Consider the following 27,676-nt stretch of genomic DNA (forward strand, 5'->3'; position numbering starts at 1 on the left):
AAGTATTGCTATGAAAATAAAATTCTTTAAATTGTTAAAAACATTTAAAAATTTACAAAGTAAAATTGACTTTTTAAATGAATATGTTTCTTTTTGTTTTAGTAAGGGTAATAACAATTCCCATCAACATAGTTTTGATAAAAATTGAGATAATGTATGTCAGGTACCTCATAAGGCACACCTGGGACACTGGCTGTGCACATCAGTTTTCTGCTCCCTCTTTCCTTCCCCTCCCCTGGATAAGGAAGACAGAGTAGAAGCACCGGACCATAACTCAGCGGAGGCAGGAATTGGGGCCTATCTGTTCACTGCTGTCCCCAGAGCCTGGCCAATGCTTGCATATGGCCAATAAATGGCTGTTAACCAGTCTAGTAATTCAGTTTGAAAAGAGAACTACAAAAAACTATTAGAAGAGCATAAACATCTGGGACAGCTAACGAAGTTACAAATAAGAACTTAACGGCCTTTAATGAAATCAGGTGTCTAGGTCTTATCAATTATATCCCAAAGTCCTGAGAGAACTTAATGTGGAAGTCTGCCTTGCACATAGTGAGCACTCAATATTTTTTGAGATAAATGTAACAAAATTACTCTTAGTAGCCTTTGACAATCACGAGGAAAAATAGCAAATAGATTTTCAAATAAGACAGTCATCGTAAGTGTTGTAGATACTGGATAGATTCTAGAAGGAATTAATACATAGATAATATATAAGCAATTGGGAAATAATCAGTGATAACTGATGAGACTGGTTCCTTAAAAATGAGTCACGAAAACGAACCATTTTTCCTTTTTTGATAGATGTAGTATTTGGATTTCAATAAACAACCAGGTAAGCAGACACTACGAAAGGAAAGCTGGCTGCCCAAATTTCTGCTGAGTAATGACTAAAGGGTGACATGAACCTGAAGGGCATTCTACAGCAGCCCCTGTGCCTGACCCTGCCTTACTCAGTATCTTAGTCACTTGGACAAAGAAAATGTACAGATAATACAAAGCGGGTAGGGATATCTGACATGTTGGAATACAAAAGCTAGATTTAGTGTATTTCCTACAGCTGAAATAGAAGTATGAGATGTAACAAATTAGAAAAATTCAAGGCCCTATAATTAGGAAAAAGAAAAGCTGGATACATCAGGAGCAGTGCAGAAGTATACAGCAAAGTGTGAGTCATGCCAGGGCCATGAGCAGTGGTTCTCAATGGGGGTAATCTGTTCCCTCGGGGACATCGGGCAATGTCTGGAAACATTTTTGGCTCTCACGACTGGTGAAGGGGTGGTGGTGGCACACTACTGGCCTCTAATGAGTGGAGGCCAAGGACTCTGGTAAGCAACCCACAAAGCACAGGGCAGTGCTGCACAACAGTTACCGGCCCCAAAGGTCAGCAGTGCTGAGGCTGACACCCTATCCTCTGACAGGCCAAAATGAATTCCCAATACCCTGACAGTTGCATAGGCAAGAAATTGGAGGCATGAAAAGGTCTCCGTCATCCAGATCAAGGTAAAGACTAGTCTTTGGTTCACTGTTCTGATTAACATCACTTCCAGATTAATGTCTAGTTCTGGGTATCAGTTTTAACAGCAACACTGATAAACCAGTGTGTATGCACACAGCAGAGCTAGGAGACCACTGAAAGGTCTGGAACCCGTATCACATAAGAGTAAGAGGAACTTGGATAACAGATTGTCATAGGGTGTGGAGTGAGAGTGGGCAGGGCAGGTGACTGTAAATACCGGTAGTGCTCTCAGGGAAGAAGCAGTATCTTTATTTCATGGTGCTCAAAAGGGCAAAACTAAGCCTATGGGATAGAATGCAATAAATTGATAATAATTATGAATATTTTAATTTCAACTATTTTCATTAACTTTTTGTATTTATCAAACCTATACATTTTAAATTACATGTTATGTAATTAAGAAAGATAATTATAAAACCAATAATATAAGTTGTTAGCTATTATTGATACTCATGTAGTGAGTGACCTAACTACTCCCATTGCTGTAAACTTTTCAAGGTTGAGGATGGAATCTCTCTGTAGGGACAATGTCTCTATTCTGCCAGAGAAGTTTTAGAGGGGATTCTTAGGTTGGCTAGGAGAACTGACTAGATGATCTCTAGGTTACTTTGAGTTGGAAAATCTAGGCCTTCAGAACTTGAGCTGGCTCTAGTTCATTTACAGCTGGTTCACTCCCAAAAGCATTTAAAACCAGGGGTGAGTTTTGGAGAAACCACTTAGATACAATCTTATCTGCACACACACCAAATTCTAAATTGGAATTGCCAAGATTTAGTACAGTCCAAATACATTCTAATAGGCCTGGCCAACAGGAACAAAATGAACCAAAAGGCAGCACTGTTTACAAAAGCAAGGTAGTCATTGCAAAATTATCTGAAATTTTGACCATGATGTGGGCCAGGAGATAAACCACAGCCAAAATATACTTGTGAAAAAAAATTAAGCTAAAGGATATGAATGGGAAAAATGTCTTTTATAAAAAAAAAGAGCATCCATCATTAGGTTATCTTCATCTAGTGAAACCATTATTAAGTGTCTATATTTTGGATGTGTTCAAGAACACATTTTTATCTAGTAATAGTTCTATTGCATGCTGCTAAGAGAAACATGCTAATTTTCATACACACAGTTACCCAGATTTCTCCAATTACTGTGGTTTCATTCTTGGGCGACATTACCAGCCAGACAAAATTTGTCTTTCATTAACATCAAGCTTATTGTAAGAAAATAGCTCTAATTTTTAAGGACACAATATAGTATACTGGCCCAAATTTCAAGTACCGAGTTTAGAGCATTTTCATGAAACAAATTCTGCTTAAAACAGTGAGCATAGTCATTGCCTAATACCATACAATTAGGCATATGAAGTATTAAGATCTGCAAAAGGCAAGAAAAGGAATACATAAAAGAAGACTTTATAGCTTGTGGTGCCTTACCTCAGACAAGAAAATGGAGAAGTTCTCAATTGGTTTCCCTCAGTAGACAAGAGTCCCCCATATACTGAAATAATCATTCCTAACTGTAGCACCTAAATGACCACCCCACGCTCGGAACTGTCACAGAAATATGACAAGTGAAACTCTTAAAACTCACTTCTGCTTCGGGTTTAACTCTTGCTTTGGAATTAAATGACTGTTAGAAAAACAATCACTGATTTTTAAAAAATGATTGCCTTTGATTTTTCATCTCTAGAGTTCTGTATAAGGCAGTCTAGTTTGTTCAGTTGTCTAGAAACAAAAACATGAAAGAGGCTGATCCTAGTATGGGCCAGTTAGGGTCCCACAGAGACACGCTGGTCTATGGGCACAGATTCCATCTCCCATTCTAGCAAAAGTAGCCACTGATGACAAGGATTATCTGTACAAAATCTGTATTACTGGAAAAAAAAATCAGGACATATGTTCTGGCAGCTATCAGTCATTCACAGCACCTCATTTGTAGATTAAGAGCAGATTTTAAAATTAGTCCTGGGGACTAAATGTGCTATGAGACAGTCAAGAAGGAAAAGCTGGAAATATTGCACCCACAAATCTGTCAAAAACTACTATTTGTAGAAGTACAATTTTGCATTGTTTTATATGTTTATATCTATTTCCTATGTTAATTTTGATTTTTCTATAAACAGTATATGAGATTCTTTTTAAAGTTGGTCTCATGAGCTAATTTAAGATTTTAGAATACAGAAAATCCATTCCCCAAATACAGAAAACAAAACCAAACGAAAAGCATTGTGGACAACAAAACCAAACAAAATAATCCCTGAAAGCAAAGTAAAAACAAAATGAATGACAGCAAATAATACAAACAAAAAAGAGCGGGGAATAAAATAAAACCAAAGAAATCAGCTAAATGAAACTGGAGAAATCAGCACTCTTTAGAGGGAACTGCTGAAAGTCAGTTATATGCAGCTACTGATTTTTAGGGAATGCTAGGAGAAGCCATCACCAAAAGGCCCGATCACACCCCCTTTCCATTCACCGGAGGGGAGGGGAGGAGGGAGGGAACGGGTGCGGATTTAGCAAAGGGTTAGCAGCTGGGGTCTTCACCTTTATCTCCTTGAAGAAGGAAGCAGTTTCGCCCTCGATAATTGGCTGCAGCAAAGGGCTTCTCCGCTTGCTGGAGGGGGAACCCTGTGACAGGTGTTAACAAGTAGGTTACATTCCGAATCCCTTTCCCTTTCCCTCCAGCTCTCGGCCTCCTCTGACCTCACCAGTATTTATTAACTTTGAACTCTGCATTCTTACCCCTCCCTGCCAAACACTCCCAGGAAAACCTGAAACAACAAAAGTTCTTTTTCCAAGTTGCTGCTTCCCTTCAGCGCCCACACACATAAATCGAGGAGGACAGAGTACAGCAAGAACAGCACAGGACTATATCTGGCAGACACACAGAAGAAACCCGAGGAGAAACACCTGCCTCCCACCACTGCCCCGCCAATCACAGCAACCACAAGAACACTTCGGCTGTAGTCAGCTAAGGAGATCACATAGGCTCAGAAAGCAATACAAAGGGGAGCTGGACTTCTCTGTTGCACATTCACCCTACTTAGGGACACTATGGGTTCCTGCCTGGAGAATGAAAACAACTCCTTGGATCTAATTGTTTTATTTGTTAGTTTAGGACATTCCTCCAGAATACACTAAAGTGGCTTTCTTCAAATATACCTGCCTGAGATCTCTGGACCCTCCTTTCTTCATTAAATACATTGTTAAAAGAAAAAGACAATATCCTAGGCCTAGAAATAAGAAGGGCATTTAAAGCCGGGCCAGACAGGAGCAGCAGCTAAAATGAGTATGTATTGCAACGGCAACATCAAAGTGAGTTTGTGTCTGCTTATTAAAGAGCCTAAAAGCCAGCAAGGGAGATGGGAGCACTGAAACAGAGGCAAATGTTTCCCCAAGAGATGGACAGGGCAGAACACCCCACTCATAAGCTGGGGGTGGAAATGTTGAGACTGGGATGAGGGATGGGAGCAGGTGGCTGGGCCCTAAAGACTTTCCTGTCGCTGAAGGCAAGCTGCTGCTCCCTACTCTTGACAAAATCAAAATCCAGGAGCCAAAAGCAGCAAAGTTCAAGGATGGTGGCCACTGACAGCAACTTCAGTGAGCAGCCTCCTTTCCTACACCTTGCCACATCCTCCAAGAAGAAGGGCCTCGTTCTTGAGTTTCTCAGAGGATTTTCTCCCTGGACACAATTCCCAGGGGAGTTATCCCCTCTTGGATGGGAGGGACTATGAACAGAGGGCCTTGGGACCAGAGCAGCACTCTTTGGAGTGAAGAGGCCTGGAGAAAGCACAGCCCTGCCCCCTTGGTGCTCTGTCTCTGGCCCAGCACATCCAATGGATGTACATGCCTTTGGGGCAAAGCATGTCCTCCAAAAGGGAAAAATAAATTCTATCAGCTTCAGATTTGCCCATTTTTAACAAATGTAGCCTCAAGGGTCTTTGATAAAGTCTTCATTCCTCAAGCTGTGGGCCATGGATACTAATGGCTGATTCAGCCATTAAAGCCTATTCTTTAATGAGAAAGCAGGTTAGGGCCCTAATTCATATATCCAGGGCCCATTCAAGCAGAAAGGTGTTGTAGCAGCCACAGGAAGGTATTCTACTCACAATGATGGGTATGGTGTTGGCTCGTGACAGGATCTGTTTGACCAGCCGGTACCTGTCATATAGTGGCTTCATCACCTGACGTTCGTTCTTTGTTACCTGAAAAGCAAGAACGAGAGCTATGAGAAGCCTGCTGCTGGGAGTCACGACCAGCTGTCTAAGCATGCTCTGGGCCTTTGTAATTCTAGAGAAACTCCAGATGATGCAACTTAAGTCTTACTACCCTCACAAAATTTATTTAAACTGATAATATTATTTATTCAATAAATATTCAGATTACCTACTTCCGCTGCAGATCAGTGGAAGTCACTCCATTGGTAGTACAGCTTTTCCTAAATCCAAACTAGGATTGTTCTCAGGTTCCTGCTTAAAACTCCTCCAGGTTCAGAGTTCCCACATGACTATTTTCTGAGCCCAGGGAAAATGAAAGCATATATTTGCTATAAGACGTATCATGTAGGCTGTGCACGGTGGCTCACGCCTGTAAGCCCAGCACTTTGGGAAGCTGAGGCAGTCAGATCACCTGAGGTCAGGAGTTCAGACCAGCCTGGTCAAGGTGAAACCCCATCTTTACTAAAAAAAAAAAAAAAAAAAAAAAAAAATAGCTGGGTGTGGTGGTGGGCGCCTGTAGTCCCAGCTATGCAGGAGGATGAGGTGGAGAATCGCTTGAACACAGGAGGTGGAGGTTGCAGTGAGCCAAGATCACACAACTGTACTCCAGCCTGGGTGACAGAGCAAGACTGTCTTAAAAAAAAAAAAAAAAAAAAAAAGACATATCACGTAGTTCATTCACTTGTCTTTCTCCTCTCTGAAATTGTTATGTTTCTAGGAACAAGACTCTGGCAAACAGTGGGTATTCAAGGAACATTTGATGAAAAATACATGCACTGATTCATCTGTATATCCCTAATAGAATCTGGCACAGGGCTAAAAAATGTTTAAAGGACTGATTCTCCAGGCAGTGGGGAGGAATCATACCCAGCTCCCTGGTATAGTATTGGAAGCGCCTCATACTCTTTCTGCTGTTTCTCCTCCCCATCACACCTCAAGCTCCAGCAATAAAGTAGGTTGTCTCAACCTTCTTGTCTAATTCCCTCTACCCTGCCATGACTTCCTCTTTGCTCTTTTGTTTGGCAAATTCCAGATCAAGAGCCACTTGTCTGTGCAGTCTTCTTCCAACATCCCCCATACTGGGAGACTCACCCATTCTCTCCTTTGTTTCACCACCCTGCCGGTGCATACCCTGTAATTTCATAAATGCTTTTATACTCTATTGTAGCGATATGTTGACACGTGTCTCCTCCTTGAGACTGTAGCCCCTTGAGAGCAGGAGTTTATGTTTTTGTATCCCTAGTAACTATTTCAGTGCCTGAATACTTCCTGGAAATATTCCATAAATATCAAATGAGTGAATAAATAGTTCAAACATAAACAGCTGTGCCCGATTCACAGATGCAGTCCCATTGGTTACTTAAATGGGGAATGAGATGAAGCATCTTTGTTTCAAGTTAGCTGTTTGTCTCCTGCATTCTCTTACAACTTCACACATAATAAGGCAAGAGTTTTAGAGGTAAGGAAGGCAAGCAGCATTAGCTTTGACCATTTCTTTTATGGGTTTTTTGAGCCTTCAACTTCAAAGATGACTCTGGATTATAAAGAAATGGATGATCCTTTGTTGCCTTTTGTATTTGCCTTTCTCAAAGTGATCAACAGAAAGTGTGCTTTGGATAAACTTGACAAGTTAGAATAGGATCAACAAGAATAACAGCCTTTTATTTCTTGCTCTTCTGTTACCAGATAACTAACGGGCAATTGGTATTTTCTTCTTCTACTATCTACTATACCATGAGGAGTTTTATAATTTTACAAACAATGACTGTCAAAACTAGAAGGGTCTCAAATTATTTTACAGAAAAAGACTAAGGATCAAACCACAAGTGTCACCCGCTACACACCTACCACCCAGCTGAAATGAAGACTATGTGTAGTGCTGGCAAAGATGTTGAACATCTGGAACTCTCCTTCACTGCTGGTAAGAGTGAAACACTTTAGAAAACTATCTGGCAGTACCTACTAGAGCTGAACTTATGACTCGTCAATTCCACTCTTCAGTATATACCAAACAAAGGTGGCCTTAAGTTCATCAAAAGACATATGTAAGAATGTTCATAGCAGCACTATAATCCCAAACTGGAAATAGTCCCAAACCAGAAATCGCCCATATGCCCAGTGATAGAATGAAGTATGTTCCCCACATTGAATACTACACAGCAATGAGAATGAGTGAATCACAGCTATATGCAACATCATGGATTAACCTCATAATAATAAAGCCGAGTGAATTACACCAGACACAAAACATACTGTCAGATTCCACTTACATAAAGGTCAAAAATAAGAAAGATCCACAGAGTTAGATGATAGTGGTTTTTCTCTGTGGAACCTTAAGTCATGGTACTGACTGGAAGGGAACATAAGCGAGGCCTTTGGAGGATCAGCAACATTTTGGTTTTTGATCTGGGTGCTGGTTACCTGGGTGTGTTTACTTTGTGAAATTTCATCAAGACATATGTTTATAATTTGGGCTCTTTTCTGCACTTACGTTATACATGGTAAGCATCCCAAATCTGAAAATCCAAAATCTGAAACTTTTTGAGAACTGACATGATGCCAAAAGGAAACGTTCATTAGAACATTTTGAATTTCAGGATTTGGGATGCTCGATCAGTATAATGCAAATATTCCAAAATCTGAACAACCAAAATCTGAAACACTTCTGGTCCCAAGCATTTTGTATAAGGGATACTCAACCTGTACTTCAACAAAAGTGCAACGATAGCCACAGAAAAGTGTGAGGAACAGACATGAAATGATTTATACAATGTCATATGTAAAATGACAGAATTTAGGACTGTCGGACACATGAAATAATTTTTTAAACAATATATAGAACATGTTGTAGATGAGATTAAAGTGCATCCTAATGTCAGCACATGACACATGGTGAAATATAATGTGCAAGATAAACAATAGATGGTTGAGTAACCAAAGACAAACTAAAAATAGAAATAGGAACCAGCCAGCATCCCCACTGTGAACTAGCATCCATTAGTAGTTATTTGGCAGAAACATCTTTGAAAGTAAAACCAACCAGTTAAGACAAATTTGACACAAACCAATCTCCTTCTTACTCTTTATTCAAAGAGGAAGTTTTCTACTTGGAGTAGATGAGGAAGATCACTGGCTTAATTCTACGGCTCATGACATTGATATTTAGATTTTCTACAAATTGCTCATGTTTTCAGTAAGTGGCTGCCAGGAACTAATCACAGGTGGGTGATCTGACAAAATCCAGTGTTTTTGACTATGGAGAGTTAAAACTCATGATTCCACAAAACCATTGTCATTTAACAGAAGCACCAAAAATATCAGAGATCTTTAAGTCTGAGGTAGGAGAAAGGTAAGAATAATGACCTGATTTTTACCATAATCATTTTCATGATATATATTTGAAGCCAAAGGCTCAGTGATACTAAAAGTTAATGCAACTTTTATGCATCATAGTAACGATCAGTGCTCGGTTTGTAAGTGAGGTCGAAATTTAATCAGTAGTTATATGAACAAAGCAGGACCTCCGTTGAACTGTCAAAAAAGAGCTATTAAATCTACCATAGGAAAACCGTTTGAGTTGACGTCTCTTATTCTTGACTCTTCAGCTGCCCAGGGATTCTGCTGCCCACCAAGAACAGGGCTCTGAATGAGCTACTGAAATTCTCTCAGCCTCAGTTTTCTGAATGGTAAATTGCAGAAATCAAATTAGAAAATCTTTATGCTTCCTAATTGCTTGGAAATGACTTTAGGCCAGGCATATAGTATATTCTCTCTTCAAAGTACTTTCACTCCTCTGTCTTCAAAACTTTATTTAAAGTGATAGTGCTGAATGGTCTTCCAACATGTGGAACTAGGGTTATCAGTAAGACGTATTTTTGCACATAAGTGAAACAACGTAAATATCCAGATGTGAAGATCTAAGGGGAGAATGCAGCACTTCCACTCCGTCTTTCCTTAATGATTCAAATAAATTGTCATTTACTGGTCTCTTACCACCCTATTTGGTTGCCCCGTAAGTTTTGGATATTTCAAAACACAAAGGGAACACTAGCCAACAATTATCCACATTTAACTAATGGCAAGTCTTGAACAGAAATCATAAAGGCCTGATTAGGCAGCTGCATTTGTCTGCCTTTATCTTTTGTGATGGTTTTGGTCTTAGCCTCAAATAAAACTTCCTTACTGCAATATCAGTTTAGTTGCTATTACCTGACAAAACCACAAAGGGGAAAGGTAAAATGATGAATGTATTTACTTTAAAAATAAAGATAAATTAGAACTATGAAATATTAAGAGCTAGAAAAGCCTTATTTTTTAGATGATAAAATTAAGCACCAGAGAGGGTAATGATTGCTCAAGGCCACAGAATTAGGTCCAGATCCGAGGTTTATGGACTTCCAGTTGTTTTCTTTCACAAAAAATCTGTGATGATTTTTGGATTTGGGATGCTCAATTTGTAGCACGTCAATACAGCATAAAGGATATAGTGCTGTCAATATAGCACAGAGATGTAGCATTATTCTCTAATAGGGTTTGGCCAAGCTGCCTTCATAACGAAGACTTCTGCCTTCCAAGCTGAGAGTTTGCCTATATTGAATTTACAAAAATTTGTGCTTATGAACTGTGTCATAGAAACACAACTTTGTGAGAAATTATGTCATAGACAAACCATGCGGCCTCAAACTGTCCTTGATAAAACAAGTAGTTTGAGTTTGTGTGTGAGGGGTATACCTCTGAATCATCAAACTGCTAGAAGGAGAAGACAAAATGAGATGGATTCTTGTAACTGTTGCATTCTTGGCCTATTAATTTGAAAAATGGCAACTCTCTCTTTGTTATCAGGTAATCGTAACAGACTGTAAAAAGATCAGACAATCCAAAACAGCAGTTAACCAAAGGAGAATATTTATAAATGGCTCCAGAATCTGCATTTAAATTTGAACATGGCTGTGTCTAGGGTCCTCAAAGTTTAAAAACACACAAGATTAAAATACTCCACTGAGGAAGAACCAGAAGCTCTGATCAGGCAACCCATTCTCTCCCCTCTGTTTATTATCAAATAGTGGGATACACAGACATGTAGTTATTTACTGCACTTCTGTGACATGCTCTTTTGATGAGAAGATTCTTAAATATTGAAAAGGACATACTTTAATAAGAATAGGGAATTATATGCCTGTGTATACATGTGTTTTTGTTTTTATATATGTGTAAGTCTGCAGAGTGCCCTGATAAAGCAAACAGCTTTGCTAAAAATGTACAGAAGCAGCTGATTACAGTTTCGGCCTCAGATTTTACTAGTTAGTGCCCTTTTAAATCAGTATCTGTAGACTCAGAAAAAATCCACTGAATTCTGAGCACCTGCTTTTCTGAACAATTGGGGTTTGGAACAATAGTTTAACTCTGGAAGTACATGTATTTTTCTTCTAAGAAGAGTGTTGTCTACATGGTATTTACAGTCCCGAGTCCACGGTAACACCATAAATCTAAGAATTAAAAGTTTACTCTTTGATTTTTTTTTCAGACTGGCCAGATATCAAATGAACTCTGCTTTTCCTGAAGAGGTTGGAGCATCATATTCCAAATAGAGAGAGGCAGAGAGTTTGGCACTGGACCAGAAATGAATGATGCTCAAATTTCCTATAGCATTTGTTCCCCACCCTATGAGATGCCAGAATCCAGACCCACCTGAAAGTGATGAAAGGAAATAAGGCAGGGCCAAGAATAATAGTTCATATTCTTAATAAGAGGGCTATGAAATGCACATTCTTTCACCGGATTTAATCACTTAATCAGAAGGAGGCTACAGAGAGTAGAACATGTAATTGTAACAGAAGTGAAAACTATCATTTACTGTGCAAACCCAGTAAAAGCCACCCCACCCCACTTCCTCAGTGGCAGACATCCTACAGGTAAATATATACAGATAAACATCTGTGTGTGTCTGTAATATCATTTCATCTCCTTGGGAATTTATAACAGGTATCTATTATATAGACAAAGCACCAAGGCTCTGAGAGGTTACCTAAGCAGCCCAATGTCACAGAGATCATCTCAGTGGGGCTGGTTTTGAAGCTGGGTCTGCCAATTCTACGTGTCTGACCCAGTCCAGACTGATTGAGGGAATCTGTTCTGAACTCAGAGCAACAAATACTACAGCACACAAAATACTCAACTGGCAGCAAGGTTAAGTCTATCTAGAACACAGCTGTGAGCTCCTAAGGGCCTTGGGCATGGAAGTCCTTAAAGGTGTCTATCAATGTCATAACCCAAATCCACAGAAGGAAAAGACGAAATGTTAAAGAAGGAAAACACACCTTTTCCATGAGGCCTGCCATACGGCTACACAGAGATCTATACTTTAGGGTTCTGAGCCTATTGTGGAGAAGGAGCATCTCTCTGATAAAAGAAATTCACTTCTTCTTCTACACATTTTGAACATTCCAGTGGAGAAGGAGAAAGTTTCACAGCGTATTTGAGCTCTAGAGCATTTACTATTTGGTTCAATGCCTTTAAAAAAATCCCAAACAAAGCTTGGCTGAAGCATGAACATTATCCCAGAGTGTCAGTATTTTCCACTGCAGGGACAGGCCAGCAGAATAAATCATCATCAGTGCCAGCATTTTTTTTTTTTAACATTTAAACCTGATAAATTCAGAATAAAATGCCACCAAGGAGACATTCTACAGATAGTTATTGGACCCGTGTCATGTGTCAGGTCTGGTGCTAGACACTGAGGACTGGGGTCACCACTAGGTGAACAAAGCCCAGAATCCCTACCCTCCCACACTTTAGAGTCTAGTGAATTATTCTGGAACCTTCTTTATTTAAAAGAGCATATTTTAGATGAGAAGACTATCATATAGTCATGGCCAAGACTGAAAAAGAGATCCATACTTTTTGGCTATATAAAAATAATCAGTGAACCTAAACTTCATGCTTCCTTATACCTAGCTTTTAAGAATTTGTTTTGCTAGGTCTCTGACAACATTATGAACAAAAGGTTATTAAGAATGACTAACAAGAAGGATGTCTGATGAAAAGTTCTTCAAGGAAGACAGCAGAAGCCTATCGTGCTACCGTTTCCCCCACAGCTAACAACAAACATTCCAGCAATGCTTGCTGAACAGTAAGCCACTGCAAATGCTTCCATGATTAGGAAAAGGCAAAGCCATATTTTGGATTTCCTCACACTTCTGGTTCTGAAAGGCAGCTGGAACTTCTTTACAGACAAACACTAGTTGCACTGCATTGCAGAGAGATTGAATTTTAAGGCAGATCATTCTAGTTCAACACCTTTCGTTTTATGGATGAGGAAGCCTACAGTCAGTGACAGCTTATCGGGGGAGACCTAGGGACAGGGAAGTCTTCAAACTCCAGGGGTCTTTACGCCTATACTCTGCCCCCCCAACCCCTGGCCCCTCCACCATTCCTTCCTTTAAAGCAGTACATTAATGACTAAATTTTAGTTGCAAACAAATTTTTCACTGGAACCCAATTAAGTTCAACATCTACTAGACAGCACTTTCTTATTGGCTAAGCCTTCAGAAAGCTTAGTTATGGTGTAAATATATAGTAACCTCCTTTATCCTAAAAGTAAAGAAAGCAGACACCAGGGAACCTCATTTGTAAAATACTGAACATAGAAAATCCATTTCTAAAGCCAGATAATTGACCCCAATCAGAAAATTCACTACATCACATACCGGCCGTCCATGAATGCTTTCATAATATAACAGAGCTTTCTGCAGAGCCACTTTCTCATTAGCAATCTGGTCTTTGGTCATATCCTGTATAAACATAGGGATAGAGAATTGAAAGAGAGGAAAATGTTTGTGAACATTCCAACTTCTTTACTTAAACACATTCCTAAAGCAAGGCTAAAAAGAATCCTCATATAACAGCTCTCCCTAGCTCTATCCAAAGTTCATTTAGTAATGGGCTATTCCTGAGCTCTTGGGAGAAATGTGACCAGCACAGCAGAATCATCAGCCACTTGGATCTCCCACATGGCAGTAAAGATACTGTGAACACTGAGGTAAGCAGGGCTGTGAGGCACATGGGGCTTAGCTTAATGGCCCAAGCAATGACGACGGTTATACGTTACACATTCCCAAAGGTTTGTCTCTAATCCTTCTACCTCAGAGAGTCACAAAACCAGCTATAACCTAAACAAGTTCATTCTGTGACCTATACAATAGAGTTTTGTTTTCAGTCTGTAGGCAAAAACCAAAGCACCCACAGTTAACGCACTCTGCAGTGGTTTCATCAGCTTCTCTAGACACTTAACAGCCTGGAAGGCTTAACAAGGCATCACCTTCCCACAGGGATTCGCGTGGCAAGCGCTGTGTCTCTACCACATCGACTGGGGCTTAGGACTTCACAGATCATCGCACCTTAATGTCCTCAGGACGACTGCTTTCCGCTCGCTTCTCCTGGAGCTTCCTCTGAATAGATTCCAATGTGGCTTCAACACTGGGCTTTATCGCTTTATCTACCAGCTCTTGCTTCTTCTCATCTTCTTTCTCAAGCTGGGAACCAAAACTCTTGGGAAGTGTGTTGCTTCGCTGCCGCATCCTGGGAGTTAGGTCCTCTTCAGATATCTTTAGTTTTGACTCTAGTTGAGAAGATTTGGGGGTAGAGATATATGAGATTTGATGTCTGCCCAACACAAATTGTTTTTCTGTAGTGTCAATAACTTATTCTGTCTTTTTTCAGAGAGTATCTAGTTACAGTATCAGTAGAAATCCCTGAATTATTATGTAAAACCTGAGCTAACGGTAACGTCTTCTTTGATTACATGGAATGTTTTCCTAACACTAATTGCTGAGAAAGCTTTAGCCGCATCAGCCTGTATGATGTTCTCAGAATGTGGCATCCTTGTTCCTTCAGTGGTTAAAGGTATTTACTAATCTAATGCCCAACCACTGGCCAGCCTTTTCTGTATGACTTACATACTTTATTCTGAAATTAAGTTCAGTTTGTATTCTATTTAGTTGTTTATATGACTGTGTCTCTGAAAAGATGGGAATCTCTTTGAGGGATGGGGGCCAAACCCTTTGCAGATTCATCTCTGTGTCTACTTGTTTGCTTCTACTACCACAGCAAATGGAGACTTGGATTAAACAGGTGTTTGAGAGATGTTGACTTGAAACCATCATCCTTCTATTAGTGATCTAGGGAAATGAAGAAATGCTGCAGGATTCGCCTCTTAGTTGATCTGGTTTCCCTATGACTGATACCATGCGAAGACCTGGGGGAGTGGTCACTCCGAATAGCTGAGAGTGCTGGGAAGCATCTTGAAGGACCCTGGAATGCCTTAGCAGTGGCAGTCAGGGGGAGAGGAGGTGAGAGATTCTGCACCTGGCTTGTTGTACAGAAGCCACAGATCCAGAACTTTACCCACCTTTAAGTTGTCTCCGGAATTTGGCAAGGTCATTTGTCCATTTCAGAACCTCTGCATTGGCTGCTTTGTCACTGTGGGAAGGCTAAGAAAAGGAAGTCTAGAGTAAATGCTTGGGAACTGGAGCAGGGAAAAGAAGAAGTGTTTGATGATCATTTTTGTTTTAAATAGGAAGGAAAAGTTGAGCCCCATTAGAATAAGAAATTAAACACAAATGTAATTCCATTATCCTTCTTTCCATTTGGTTATTTTGATGCTTTCAAAAAATTCCTCAGAGGCAAAATGCATCTTTATGATCAGGGACTTCTGTGAGGTCCATGACCCCCTTGCCATTATTTGTAGGGTTCAACCTGTAAGGCAAGCAGTGTAGAAAACAGAGGGGTATATGATGTTTTGCTCAGCAACCATCATGAAAATGCCTGTTTGCCACTCTTGTGGGAAATGCTGAGTACAGAGCTGACAGCAGAACGAGCTCAGTGCTAACAAGATTTCAGAAGATAATATTGAATTAAATTTTAGTCAAACAAAGGATTTCATTCAACAATTTCTCCAGCTCCTGCTTACTGATTAATTTATAAAATGTAGACTTAAAACTTCATTTTTTTGGTAAGAATACACTTGTGCAAGAAAAATGCTGACACATGATTGGGGTTTATCAGGGTGCACTATCCAGGGTTTACTGCCTTTTTGTTGTAAGATTCCCTAGAAGTTTCCCTTAACCTTTCGTCATTTCTTTGAGTTGTTGAAACACTGGCATGTCCAGGGAGAGGGGGAGGTGAAAAGAACAGTGTGAGGCGACACTTACTCTGTACTTCCTCTCTTCTTCAAATCTATCTTCAAACTTCCGGATCTTCTTTTTAAGGCTCTGAATCCTTCGTGTGAGCTGGGCAGGCGTCAGGTCCTCTTGCTCATCATCATAGGACCCCAGAGAGGAGCTTCGCCGCCTGGGAAGAGCACAACTTGGGTCAGTTTCCCCAGGAGCAGTCACTGCTTGGCGAGAGGGGCCCTGGGGAAGTGGGACACCATGTGGCATGTGGTGGTGGGGTGGGGTGGCAGCGTGAAGACAAAACAGCCTCTCTCCTCTTGAATAAAAGACACTTGACTGATCCATTGGAGCGCGGTATGTCCCACCTATTAAGTACATCTAGGCTTTTCTAGCTCACATTTATCATTAGCAAAGTAGGACTGAAGTCGACCTTTCCTGTGGGCCTAAAAGAGCTGAATTGGAGAGTGCTTTGGAAAGGAGGTGCTAACAAAATTCAGTATGTGATGTTGCAGTTGGGCCACAGCTCAAATGGGAAACTGCAACACGGCCTGTGTCCTAGGATGGAGAACTTCACATATGTTGCTCCACAGGCTCATGACTTAATTAAAAAAACATTATTCGCTATCGGTGCCATTCCTATCTTTTCTGATGTTGTGGGGATGATGCATTTGCCTATCAGCAACACAGAGAAACATACCTCATGAAAGAATGGGAGTTTGGTGGGGAAGGAGGCACTTCTGTGTCATCCAGGTATTGTCTGCTCTGTCCATAAGCGTAGAACCGAGGAGAGAGCATGGGGTCGCTGTCTTCGTCCAGCAGCTGACGGATCAGGCGCCCAGCCTGCGGCGAGAGGCGGGCCTCATCAGAGTCACTGTTCTCCCGCTGCCAGGAGGAGAAAGCAGGGATAGGCTCTGGAAAATAAGGGCAGTAAGAGGTCAGGACTGTTCCTGAAAGAGGTCAGGGTTGTTCTTTAAAACACAAGTGTTTCCCAGGCTTCCCCGATGCTTTAGGAAGCTGCCCATTGAATCATTTCTCATTTTACAGCTAAGGTCTAGACTAAGGACACTGTGTCCCAACTGAAATCGCTAACATGTCTGACAGCCATCATCTATCTACCTCTCATTTCCATTCTCACTGGCTTTCCAAAGAGAATTTGCTAGGGCTACCCTGGGGAGGAGCCTTGAAGGGGGAAGCCCAGTTGATCAGTGATAAAACTCTTCCACCTGATGGCATCATTGAACAGAAAATGTGCACGCCTGCAATCCCAGCACTTCGGGAGGCCAAGGCAGGCAGATCACCTGAGGTCAGGAGCTTGAGACCAGCCTGGCCAACATGGTGAAACCCCTTCTTTACTAAAAATACAAAATTTAGCTGGGCCTGGTGGTGGATGTGTGTAATCCCAGCTACTCAGGAGGCGGAGGCACGAGAATCGCTTGAACCCAAGAGGCGGAGTTTGCAGTGAGCAGAGATCATGCCACTGCACTTCAGCCTGGGTGACAGAGTGAGGCTCTGTCTAAAAAAAAGAAAACGTGTTGGTGGGGGAGATATTTGGCATCACAGCTGTACAGCCTTCACTAAACAACTGAGGAGTCAAGCTAAGGAACCACATTAATCTTCAGAGAGCCTATGTATTCAGGAGTTTATAACTTCCCTTGAGGTCATCCAGTAAGCTGTTTTGTGTGCTTCTGCTTAAGTGTGTTGGGATTAGCACATTTAAGATGCATGCTTTGCGCTCGAAACTTCAGAAGCTGCTCAAGACTCCACTTAGAGTGAGATGCATACATAAATTAGCCAACAGAGGAAAAATGAACACCTTACAAAGGACAAATTTGTACAAATCAGTTTAGATAATCTGTTAAAAAAAATAACATGCTCAGCACAGAATCTTGATCTGTCATTTAGGGAGGGAAGAAGGCAATTATTTATTTCTATTCACTGCAAGACACCTCAATAGACTCCTTTCCTCATTTAAAAAAACCCATCTAAAAGATTTCAAAAATAGATGTGGATGATATAAGGTATTTCATTTGTAATGTTTGCATTATAAAATGAGTTATGCTTTAAATTTACTTGTGGATTACTGTGATTTACACAAGGCTAGAATTTGGCCATGATCTTAAATTCTGGGATTCCTAGACTTTGAATCATGGAACAGTTGCTCCCCTACCTATCATACTATAAAATGAGCAAAACTATCTTAAATAAGTGCTTATTCGGGCTTCCATTTAAAAATAGATAATCCTAGAATGTTACAGCTGGGTGTGACTTCATACCTCAACTAATTTTGTGATTTCTCAATCCTGGCTGCACATGAAGTCACACAGGGAAATACAAATGACTACCAGAACGCAGGCTTCTCATACCATCCAAGTCAACAATATTTAGGTGAGGGCCCAGATATTTGCCCCTCACACACATACAAGTTTAAAAGCTGTCCAGGCGATGCTCATGTGCAGCCAGGTTTGAGAACGATTGATCCGACCCGGCAGATGACAGATAAGGAAACTGAAACCCTAAGAGGTGGGTCTAGAAGCTAAGTCTCCTGATTTCCAGATCCGTGCTGCAACTTAGAACGTGCCAAGTGCTTCCATAAGAGTGGCAGCTTTGAGATTTTTGTAGATCCCACATAATAGGGAGGATAGCATATTAATTAAAAAAATTAACTTTATATGGAATGAGGTCCACAGGTTCTCGAAATTTAAAGAGAGCTAGGTTATCTGGAAATGCAGACAAAAATACAAACATTCTGAGAAATGAAAGCAGTGTGAAAGACAGATTCGTATCTACTGAGGCTCAAAAAGTGGCAGAGGACATGCTAGTAGATGTGCTTGGCGAAAGCTGGAGACGAACAGGAGGTGTTTCATCATTTGTACTAACATTATCGGTCTGCTCCTTCTAAGTGGTAGGACTTGGGCACAAGCAGCTCAAACTGCCAACATAAAAGAATAGAAAATGGACTGAGAGGCAAAGTAACGAGGGGGGAGTGGAAAGCAACCCCTAGAAAAAATAAAACATGTCAGCTGCAGAAAATGGAACTATTAAACTGACCGGCTTACATCTTCTCTGTCATGGTATTTCATGAGAGAGTGTAATTTTCTGCAAGGACTTTCCCCAGGAGAGGGAAAGGGTTAAGATGGCTCGAACAGTAATGCAGCAGGCAATAAGCTCACCGCAGAGTGGCAAAGCAGCAAAGCAACTGGGGGCAGGGCACGAAGCCTTCCTGGGGACAGAGGGCTTTGGCAAAGCAAAGTCTGATGTTGATATTGGCATTTGAGTGTGCTGGTTACTTTGACATTTCTATTCATAAAAACTTAGTTTAAAAGGTGTTACCTTACATCCTGAAGCCCTTTAATGTGTTAGAATCTAGCAGAATATTTCCTTAAAAATGTTATAACTCTTCTTTAAGTTTTCAACTAGGTGGTCTCTGTGTATACAAATATTTACTTATAAGAGTGTGTGATAAGATAAACTGTGATCTTGAATTCACTATAAAATGCTAATCATGGAACTGAATAATCATTATTTGATGCTTTGTGGCTAATGGCAGGGCCATCCATCAGTTTTCTTGTTTGTTAACACAGCTTTATTTGGTGGCTTTATTCTTGATTAATTGCTTTGCTGACAGGGAGATCAAATGTGTCCTTTTCCTAGTGTCTCATGTGGGATACAGGAAATATACAGCTGCAGTAATTCTAGCTTATCAGTGACATTTTCTCCTAAAGCATATAGTTAGGGTGAATGAATTCACTTATTTTAAAATGAGAAATGTAAAACTATATGAATTTCGACTTTAATAAAAACGTATGCATGTAGAACAGAAGTGAAAGGTTTCTCATCTATGCAACACAAAATGCTTACATGATTTTCCCCTTTTTCTTTCTTTTCTCTTATTCGATCGTCTTATAGTTTAAGGGTTCTATTCAAAAGAGTTATAAAATGACATGTAATACACCGTTCACTATAACTAAGGAATCAGTAAAACTGTTCCCCATTTTCCTTTGAAATGATCTAAAAGCACAAGGCTCACATTTTGATAGTTGGCACTCAACTAGAACAACAACAAAGAACTAAATAAGGTAGTGTGGTAGGTAACAGGTCTAATTTCACTGCCTGCCTAGAGAGCTGGTTTTGAGAATGTATTCACTTACCATTCCCAACTGCTACTTTGGGCAATATTTTACATTTTAACTAGCAATTCTAGAGCAAGGAAAGAGACAGGGATGTTGCGAGAAAATTATTCAAAGGGAAAAACAGGAGGCATGTGAGGCTTCACACTGGACTGTCTTGCTAAACCACCACATAAAATAAATGCATTTTCATATCTAGACCAAAGTTCCTTGTATACAGTTAGTTTTGCTTCTAGTCATGTGTCTCGTCACAGTGAACTCTGGACATAAGTATGACATGCCTCTCTATTAAAAATTAATCTACCAGGTCAGTTGACATCGCAGCATGTCTGAAATAACGGAGATAAAAGCTGCATGCTTGCTACTGAAGTAATAAAAAAGACTAGGCCTTGGGGGAGTTCCAGTTCAGACACCATAGTACACATGAATATAACAGAAATTTTCTGTAGAAAGAGGGACATATCTCTGAGTAATGCTATCGTGGTCACTGGGACATAGCTACTCTCTGCTTAGCTGGCTGGATCCACTTACTATACAAAAGAAAACCGGCTATTGAGATGATTTATTTCTCAGAAATCTGCACAGAATTAAGGGGGCTGATGTTTTCCACATTTCCTTTCCAACTGTATTATTTAGAGCCATTACTCCTTGGCAAGATGTAACCATCTTTCTGCTCAGCTGAGTTAGGAGGTACTTGGACATCCCAGACATAGAAAGATATAAGCCTCATGGTGGAGGCTCTTTACTGAAAGAATTTTATAAAATTTTTAGTGTTCCAAAATTTAGACCAATGTTAGTCCTACTAAACTGTTCAATTAGTCTTGTAAACTATCAGAGTTAGAAAGAACTAGAGTAGTCAGCTTTATCAATCACAAATTTAATCCTTACATTTCATATCTCTGCTTTGTCCCTGTTTGCAAAGTTAATAAGCAAGCCCTTAGTAGCTCCATTTAAATCATTAATAAATGTATGGAACAGGATAGGGCTGAGGACTTTTTACCTAATGAGAATACCCCCGTGTGAGTTGACTTTGATCCACTTATCTGCACATTTAAGAACAGTTGTTCAATCAGTTACTAATTCACTACCCGACCTGTCCTCTCTCCTGCTTCTCTGACAGTCAGATCATTAAGGCCCTGTCAGAGGCCCAGCTGAAGTCTTTTCAAATGCACCATTTCCCTAGAGTCTAGTATTAATAATATCAAAGAAAGAAAGGAGGTTGGTGTGACATGGTTAATCCCTAGTAAATCTGTAGAAGACCTAGTAATACTGATTCCTCTTGTGTTCAGAGTCATCCATGGCCATGTGGTAGACTGCGCTCTGGTTTCAAAGAAGGCAAACTTAGGCTGTCTTTTCCTGAAACTATACTTGGAAAGATTTATAGAAGATAAAACTAACACTCACATAATACCTACTAAGTGCCCATACTAAGTGCTGGGCACTTAGCATATTTTAACTCATTTAATCCTTGCAATAAACTTCTTAAGTAGATACTACTGTATCTACTATTCATTATTACCTACTGTTACCACCCTATTTAAAGATGGGAAAATTAAGGTGAAAACCAAGGCAGGTTTACTAACTTGACGCAAAGCTGATAAGCAGCAGAGCCAGGATTTGAGCCCAGGGAATCTGGCTTGTAACTACTTTGATCTGTTGCCTGTAAGGATATAAAACTGACATTGTTTAGAAAGAGGCATCAGGTGGAAGTGAGGAGACTCTGTTACTCTGAATCATCAGTTTGCTTCTTTTGGCCTCAGTATTCTTATCTGTATAATAGGAAGGTTCAAGGGGAAGGTCTTTTGAGATCTCTTGCTTTTCTATGATACTTTTAGAGAATTTCCTTTCCAAAGTTATTTTCAACAACCATTAAGTTTTAGATATATGAAGTATCTTATGCCCTTTTAAAAATACCACCCATCTCCCCATTTTTTGAAATGGGGTGTTGTTACGTTGCCCAGGCTGGTTTTGAACTCCCAGGCTGAAGTGATCCTCCTGCTTCAGCCCCTTAAGTGGTAGGGACTACAGGCGCATACCACCATGCCCAGCTTAAAATGCTCCTTTAAATTTAATTTCATCAGGACATATTGAATAGAGTAGCTGACTGCTTAAACCCCAGTACTTACACAAGGAGTATCCTCAAATCAACATAATTGACTGCTTGGGAACATTCTAATTATGCAACTCTGAAGAGCTTTAAATAACACAGAATAGTACATTAAATTTGTATATTCATTTAACTCTGGTGAAAGGAAATCCTAGTAATAACAGTCACGTGGATAAAGCAAATAATAAAACAGCTATGTATATTTAAAAAGGATAAAGTATGCCTAGTATTTGCCAATAAGCACGACCAGACTCGGATCCTCCATTCACTTTGCGAGGGCTCCATTCTACATGTCCTACGGAATCTATTTATTAGTTTCATTTCCCTTTTTGTTTCCTTGATACTGAGTCCCAGAAGCCAATGAACATCATTTTCGTGTGGAGGGGCAGTACTTAGTGAATAGCCTGCTGGTGCTTGCCTCTGCAGTAAGTATTGCTTCACCTGATATTCTGCGATTCCACACGAATGTGAGAGTATGAGCTATGGTATGGGGATGGGAAGGAGCAACCAAACCAAAAAAGAAGGGATGGTGGCTTGAAGACTGGTGATGGGGGCTTGCAGGTAGATACTGGTTCAGGTGGTTTTTGCTTATTACAACTTTCGTTTACATTTTTTGTTGCACCGGCTTCACATTCACAAATTTGTGCAGAGTTTATTCCTTACTGGAAAGACACCATTTTCTTATTTTAGCTATGAAAACGGTGATATTTTAGTGATCAGACTTATTGCTCTCATTTTACGTAAAAATTCCTTTACTTTTATTATACTTATAGCTATATTAATGCTATAATGTAATTTGGAAAGTTACAATAAGTACATAAGCTTAAAAAAAAAGGTCACTGAAAGCAGTAACCAAATGATGAGAATGGCCTTGATGTGAATTCATGTAGATTTTAAAGATATGTACGTTCAATAACAAACGCAGTAATTGGCAAAACAAAAACAAAAAAAGTTAAAGCAAGTTATTTCAAAAACTACTTGGAATACATAATCCACTTTCCCAAGCCTATCAAAATGCAATGTATTTTTTTCCAATAACTTAAAAAAAAATCCATCTAGATTTCTAAAATAAAATCTTGGTTCCTTCAATTATAATCTGAAGGAAAATTCTTTATGTTAATAGCTTTAAGGAAACTATAAACTGGCTTGCAGTCACTCTGAAGAGTATTCTCAGCTTTATATTAGCATTATTTCAGTGGCTGGGAGAGACGATAAATATGACTAACCAAGATAAAAATAACAAACTGAGTCCATTTTAGGAGAAAGAAAAATATGGCTAATTTGAATTCTAACCAAAAATCCTAGTTTTTATCTAGAGCTTTAGGGTAGACCATATCACTAAGACTTGTGCAAATATAACATTTATTTTTTTGGTTACTGCATTTTTCTTTTATTTGGGTAACAGTGACTACTATGGGACTTTTTTGGGGGGAGGTAGGGGCACAGGTTGTTTTTAATGTATGAATTAAAAACTAACGTGATTATTTCACAGTACTCAAAAATGAAAGAACATAAAGGTACTCACGAATATATAACTGAAATTACAAATTAAACAACCCTGCGTTTTGCTGCTCAGTGAATGGCTTTTGAGCTGAAAATGTCTGACAAAATCTCAAATCCACTGCCTAATTATATAAAAAGAACTAGAACAGGTTTCTTAGATTGCAAGGACAGAACCAGAGTAAAAAATAGTTTGTTTTCACTGAAGCCCTGGATGCCAGAAATGGAGTTTACTCTTTTTCACGTGGTGGTCTTTTCAGCTTTCCTCTCGATCCTTCATCTAACGTCATTAACATAACTTCTTGGTTTAAAAGAGAGAGGAAAGTGGGTAGGGAGAGAAGACAAGGAGATCCAGGTGCTGAAATGGGACTGATTTTTCACAGTTAAGACCCCCTGGTAAGTCATTGTGTTAAGTCATGCTGCTGTATTGGAATCAGGTGCACAATTTTTCCCTCCTTGCAGCCGTCACGCACATACTGTAGAGAGGTAGACTGGCATTTATATTGGATCCACATTGGTATGTGTTTGGATGCAGACACATGGATAATGAAAGAACAAGCAGCTAGATAAAACTGCTGCAATATCCTCCCTGAAACACAATTTTGACAAGGCTACTCTCTTCTTGGCAAGTACATTTCTAACGTTTTCACCAAAGTCTCTAGAAGAAAAACCAATTTGAAGCACTCACTGTATTACAGGCTTTCAGTAAGATGCATGTATTCAGTGTTCTTTTTGATAAGCAAATTCCTTAAGTTTGCTAACCTGAAAAAAATGGTTTGTCTATCCATAAAAACAAACATAGAAACAAAGCAAACCAAAACGTCATTCTTGAAAAATGGGAAGGAGATTTCATGAAAGAGGCAGGCGGCTGGCATGCAGCAGTGGAAGATCGCGCCACAGAAGGTAGAAATCCTAAAAACACACTGGTTCCCTATTACTCGGCTTAGTACTATGAGGCGGAAAAGACACAGACATATCAGCGCTCCTGGTGAGTCACAAAGAAAAATAAAAGGCCTGCAAGGTGACACTATGATGAAGGGCAAGCGTATTTTCTTTCTTAGATTGCAGCTGCCCTCAGCAACATTTACCCTGAGGTATTCCTATGCCAGGTCAAGGATTTTCAGTCATTTAGAAATGCAGTTACTTCTGCATGCATAGCTCTCTCTTTCACCCACACTCTCACACGGTTACATGCCTCTCATTTGTGCTTATTTACATATGCTTTAATGATGGCAAATCATCCAAGTATCAGACAACCCTACCTTCCCAGTTCTTTTCATCACATAATGCAGTCAGGTCCAACTGGGGCACTTCGGAGACAAAGCTCTCCTGCTGGTCACCGGCATCTTGATTCCTCTGCTGTTTAGTGTCAGATAGGCTGGGATGCTCCTGGATCTTCATTGTGGGACTCTGCAATAACAGCACAATGTCCCCAAATATCTACTGTTCGCCCAAACCCAGAAACGTCTGCAGCAATTCCACTCCTTCAGGATAAAACCTTCCAAGCCACAGCTGCTAATGCATCCAGCACAGAAATGAAAATCATGGCTTGATGCCCCCCGGATCCTAGCTGGCCACTTGCATGCAGAAAGCAACTGTCCATCTGTGCTCCTTTAACTTTCCCCAGGCTGCTCTTTCCGATAACTGCAGGCAGCTGACAGTCTTGGTGATTACTGATTGGGGCCAGGAATGAGGGAAAGGAGTTTGGTGTTTTCTTAAAGGAGTATGGCTCTCCTGACTGTAAACAACAACAACGAAAACCGGGCTACTGCTGTTGCTAAGGCTGTAGTGGCAACATGGTGTCTTTCGCAGGTGGACTTCTTTGCCCCTTAGGTAAACAGTCCTGCAAGCCAGGAACAGAGGCTGTGTACGTGAAAGCTCCCCTGCCAGCCCTGGCTGCTTAGATCAATTAAGCGGGGCTAGCTGCACATTCCCAGATTTCCTGTGGTTGTTTTCTCGCTGAGTACTGGGAGAACAGACTATTTATGGAGGAGCTCTGGGTATTAAAGCATTGTTTGCGCAAATTCAAACAGCACCAGGGTTTGGCGTTTCATCTCAGCTAGCAGTAAAGAATACGGACTCTGGAAATGAGCCAAAATTACATAGGGAGCAATTTTTTTTTTTTTTTTTTAAGTAAAAAGTCAAGAGCTGGCAAGTCAGTGATGCATAATTCATGTCTTACAAATACGCAACTGTCACTTGTTTTCCTACTATTCATCTACTCTGAATATTAAATACTTGGCTATACTTGCTTACACCAGGCTAGGACATCTGAGGGAATGGAGAAATCCTCCCCAAAAGGCTGATATTCAAATCAATAATTTTATGTTTAAACAAATTGCACTGAAATTAATTTTTTTAAACCTTGTTCTCTGGGTCATTCGTAAATTCAACCACTGTCACTCTTCCCTGTCTCATACAATTATAAACAAAAGTGTTTATGAAACAGTTTGCTCACAAATGTATTCCTTAAGTAGCACAGATGGGTACAAAAGATTTTCTTTCGGAGTAACTACAAATGTACTTTGGCAAATATCCTATAATTAAACAAAAAAACTAAAAACATCTGGAAATCATTGTATGAGAAACGTTCCTATGCTTAAAGCACTACTTAAGACTTGCAGCTACTTTTAATAGCTATCCAACCCACTTTGAAATCATCAGGGAATAGCCAGGGCTTTCTACTATTATATTTCCATGAAATGATGCATGGAGACATATTTTCTTCACATTTGGGATAAAATGAAATACCTTCATTCGGGTCCTGATGAGCTACTAAAGTCTTATAGAAATGCCAAGTAAATCTGGAGAATTAAGATACAAAAATGCAGTTTGTTTACTGGGGAAAAAGCCAGATTAGCCATTTATGTCACAAAAAGTATTTTTCCCTGAAGCTAAAGCCTAAGTGGACCAGGGTTAAATGCCCAAATCTAGTTCTCAGCTTTTTAAGTTACAAAGCCACTCAGTCACCAACTGTGTGTGTGCCTGGGTTGCGGGGGAGCGGGGGTGCGGGCGGGGGGAAGCAAAAGAGAGTGAGAATATGCATACAGCAAATAAGCATTTTCTCAGAAAGATTTAAAATGCTCATTACCTTTACAGACATCAAAAAAAGAATACTAGAAATACGATTTCATTTTTCAAGTATGGTATTTCCTTCACGAGGAACATACATCAAGTCATTTACGTCATCATGCCATGGAAAGGACAAGGGTTTTGCTTACAGGCAGACCTGGGTTTGAAGTGCGGCTCTGACATTTACTAGCCTGGTGCCCTGGCTGAGTTGCTTCCCTTTTCTGAGCCTCCATTACCTAACCTTTAGAATGATATAAGTGATACCAACTTTGCAAAGTTCTTTCGAAGATCTGTCAGAAGGTATGAAGGGCCTCTAGCATGATGTCTGGGGCAGGAGAGACACAAATGAAAGCCATCATTCTTTCTCTACTACTATCTGACACTGTATGAAGACAAATGAATAAAACACTGGCACGCCTCAGAATTGCTAGAGAGAGGAATTGGAGACAAGGCAAATACATTTGCAATTTGAGGGGAGGCATACTGCAACAAAGGATGGAAGACAATGTCAAATGCATTATGAAAACATTTTAGTGAAAAGAGCCACTAGCGTATCCATCATGAATCAGCAACAGAAATTTTGATTTGGGGGCAGATAGGTGTGGGCTGGAGGGGTGAGGGAGGACGGCACATCACACAGAAGGAAGGAGGAATACCAAGTGCAGATGCAGGCATGAGAGCGTGGCATGCTTGGCCACAGCAAGAGTTTCAGGGTGACCAGCGCTTAGGACAAGAAGGGGGAATGGCAGATAGCAGGGGTGTCAGCTAAGTAGATGCTGGACTGTGAAAGGCCTTATATACCGGGCTAAGTATTATATACTTATATATTCAAAAAATATTATTTCATAATAGGGCTGCCTATTATGTCTTTAGAGATACAAAGACAAAACTTATTCAAAAGAAATGATTTTTCAGTACCTGCTATTTGCTAGATGTTTTTTTCACACACTGGTGAAACTATGGTGG

At 40.1% G+C, this 27,676-nt stretch overlaps 1 protein-coding gene across 5 annotated transcripts in view; it reads right to left on the bottom strand.

The window, feature by feature from the left end:
- FAM13A (family with sequence similarity 13 member A) overlaps window positions 1–27,676 on the bottom strand; it is a 325,132-nt gene that overhangs the window by 7,385 nt on the left and 290,071 nt on the right. For 4 of the 5 annotated variants that reach the window (XM_023195427.2, XM_023195431.2, XM_023195429.2 and 1 more), the window contains 8 exons: window positions 24,901–25,048; window positions 16,602–16,815; window positions 15,944–16,082; window positions 15,142–15,223; window positions 14,132–14,352; window positions 13,442–13,525; window positions 5,628–5,723; window positions 4,063–4,146 (listed from right to left, as the gene is read on the bottom strand). In XM_023195427.2, coding sequence (XP_023051195.2) covers window positions 4,063–4,146; window positions 5,628–5,723; window positions 13,442–13,525; window positions 14,132–14,352; window positions 15,142–15,223; window positions 15,944–16,082; window positions 16,602–16,815; window positions 24,901–25,048 — 1,068 coding nt within the window. The remainder of the gene's footprint in view (window positions 1–4,062; window positions 4,147–5,627; window positions 5,724–13,441; window positions 13,526–14,131; window positions 14,353–15,141; window positions 15,224–15,943; window positions 16,083–16,601; window positions 16,816–24,900; window positions 25,049–27,676) is intronic. The other variant, XM_023195430.2, reaches the window with a different exon arrangement.

The sequence above is a fragment of the Piliocolobus tephrosceles genome, chromosome 3 (assembly GCF_002776525.5).
Source record: "Piliocolobus tephrosceles isolate RC106 chromosome 3, ASM277652v3, whole genome shotgun sequence".
Classification (NCBI taxonomy): domain Eukaryota; kingdom Metazoa; phylum Chordata; class Mammalia; order Primates; family Cercopithecidae; genus Piliocolobus; species Piliocolobus tephrosceles.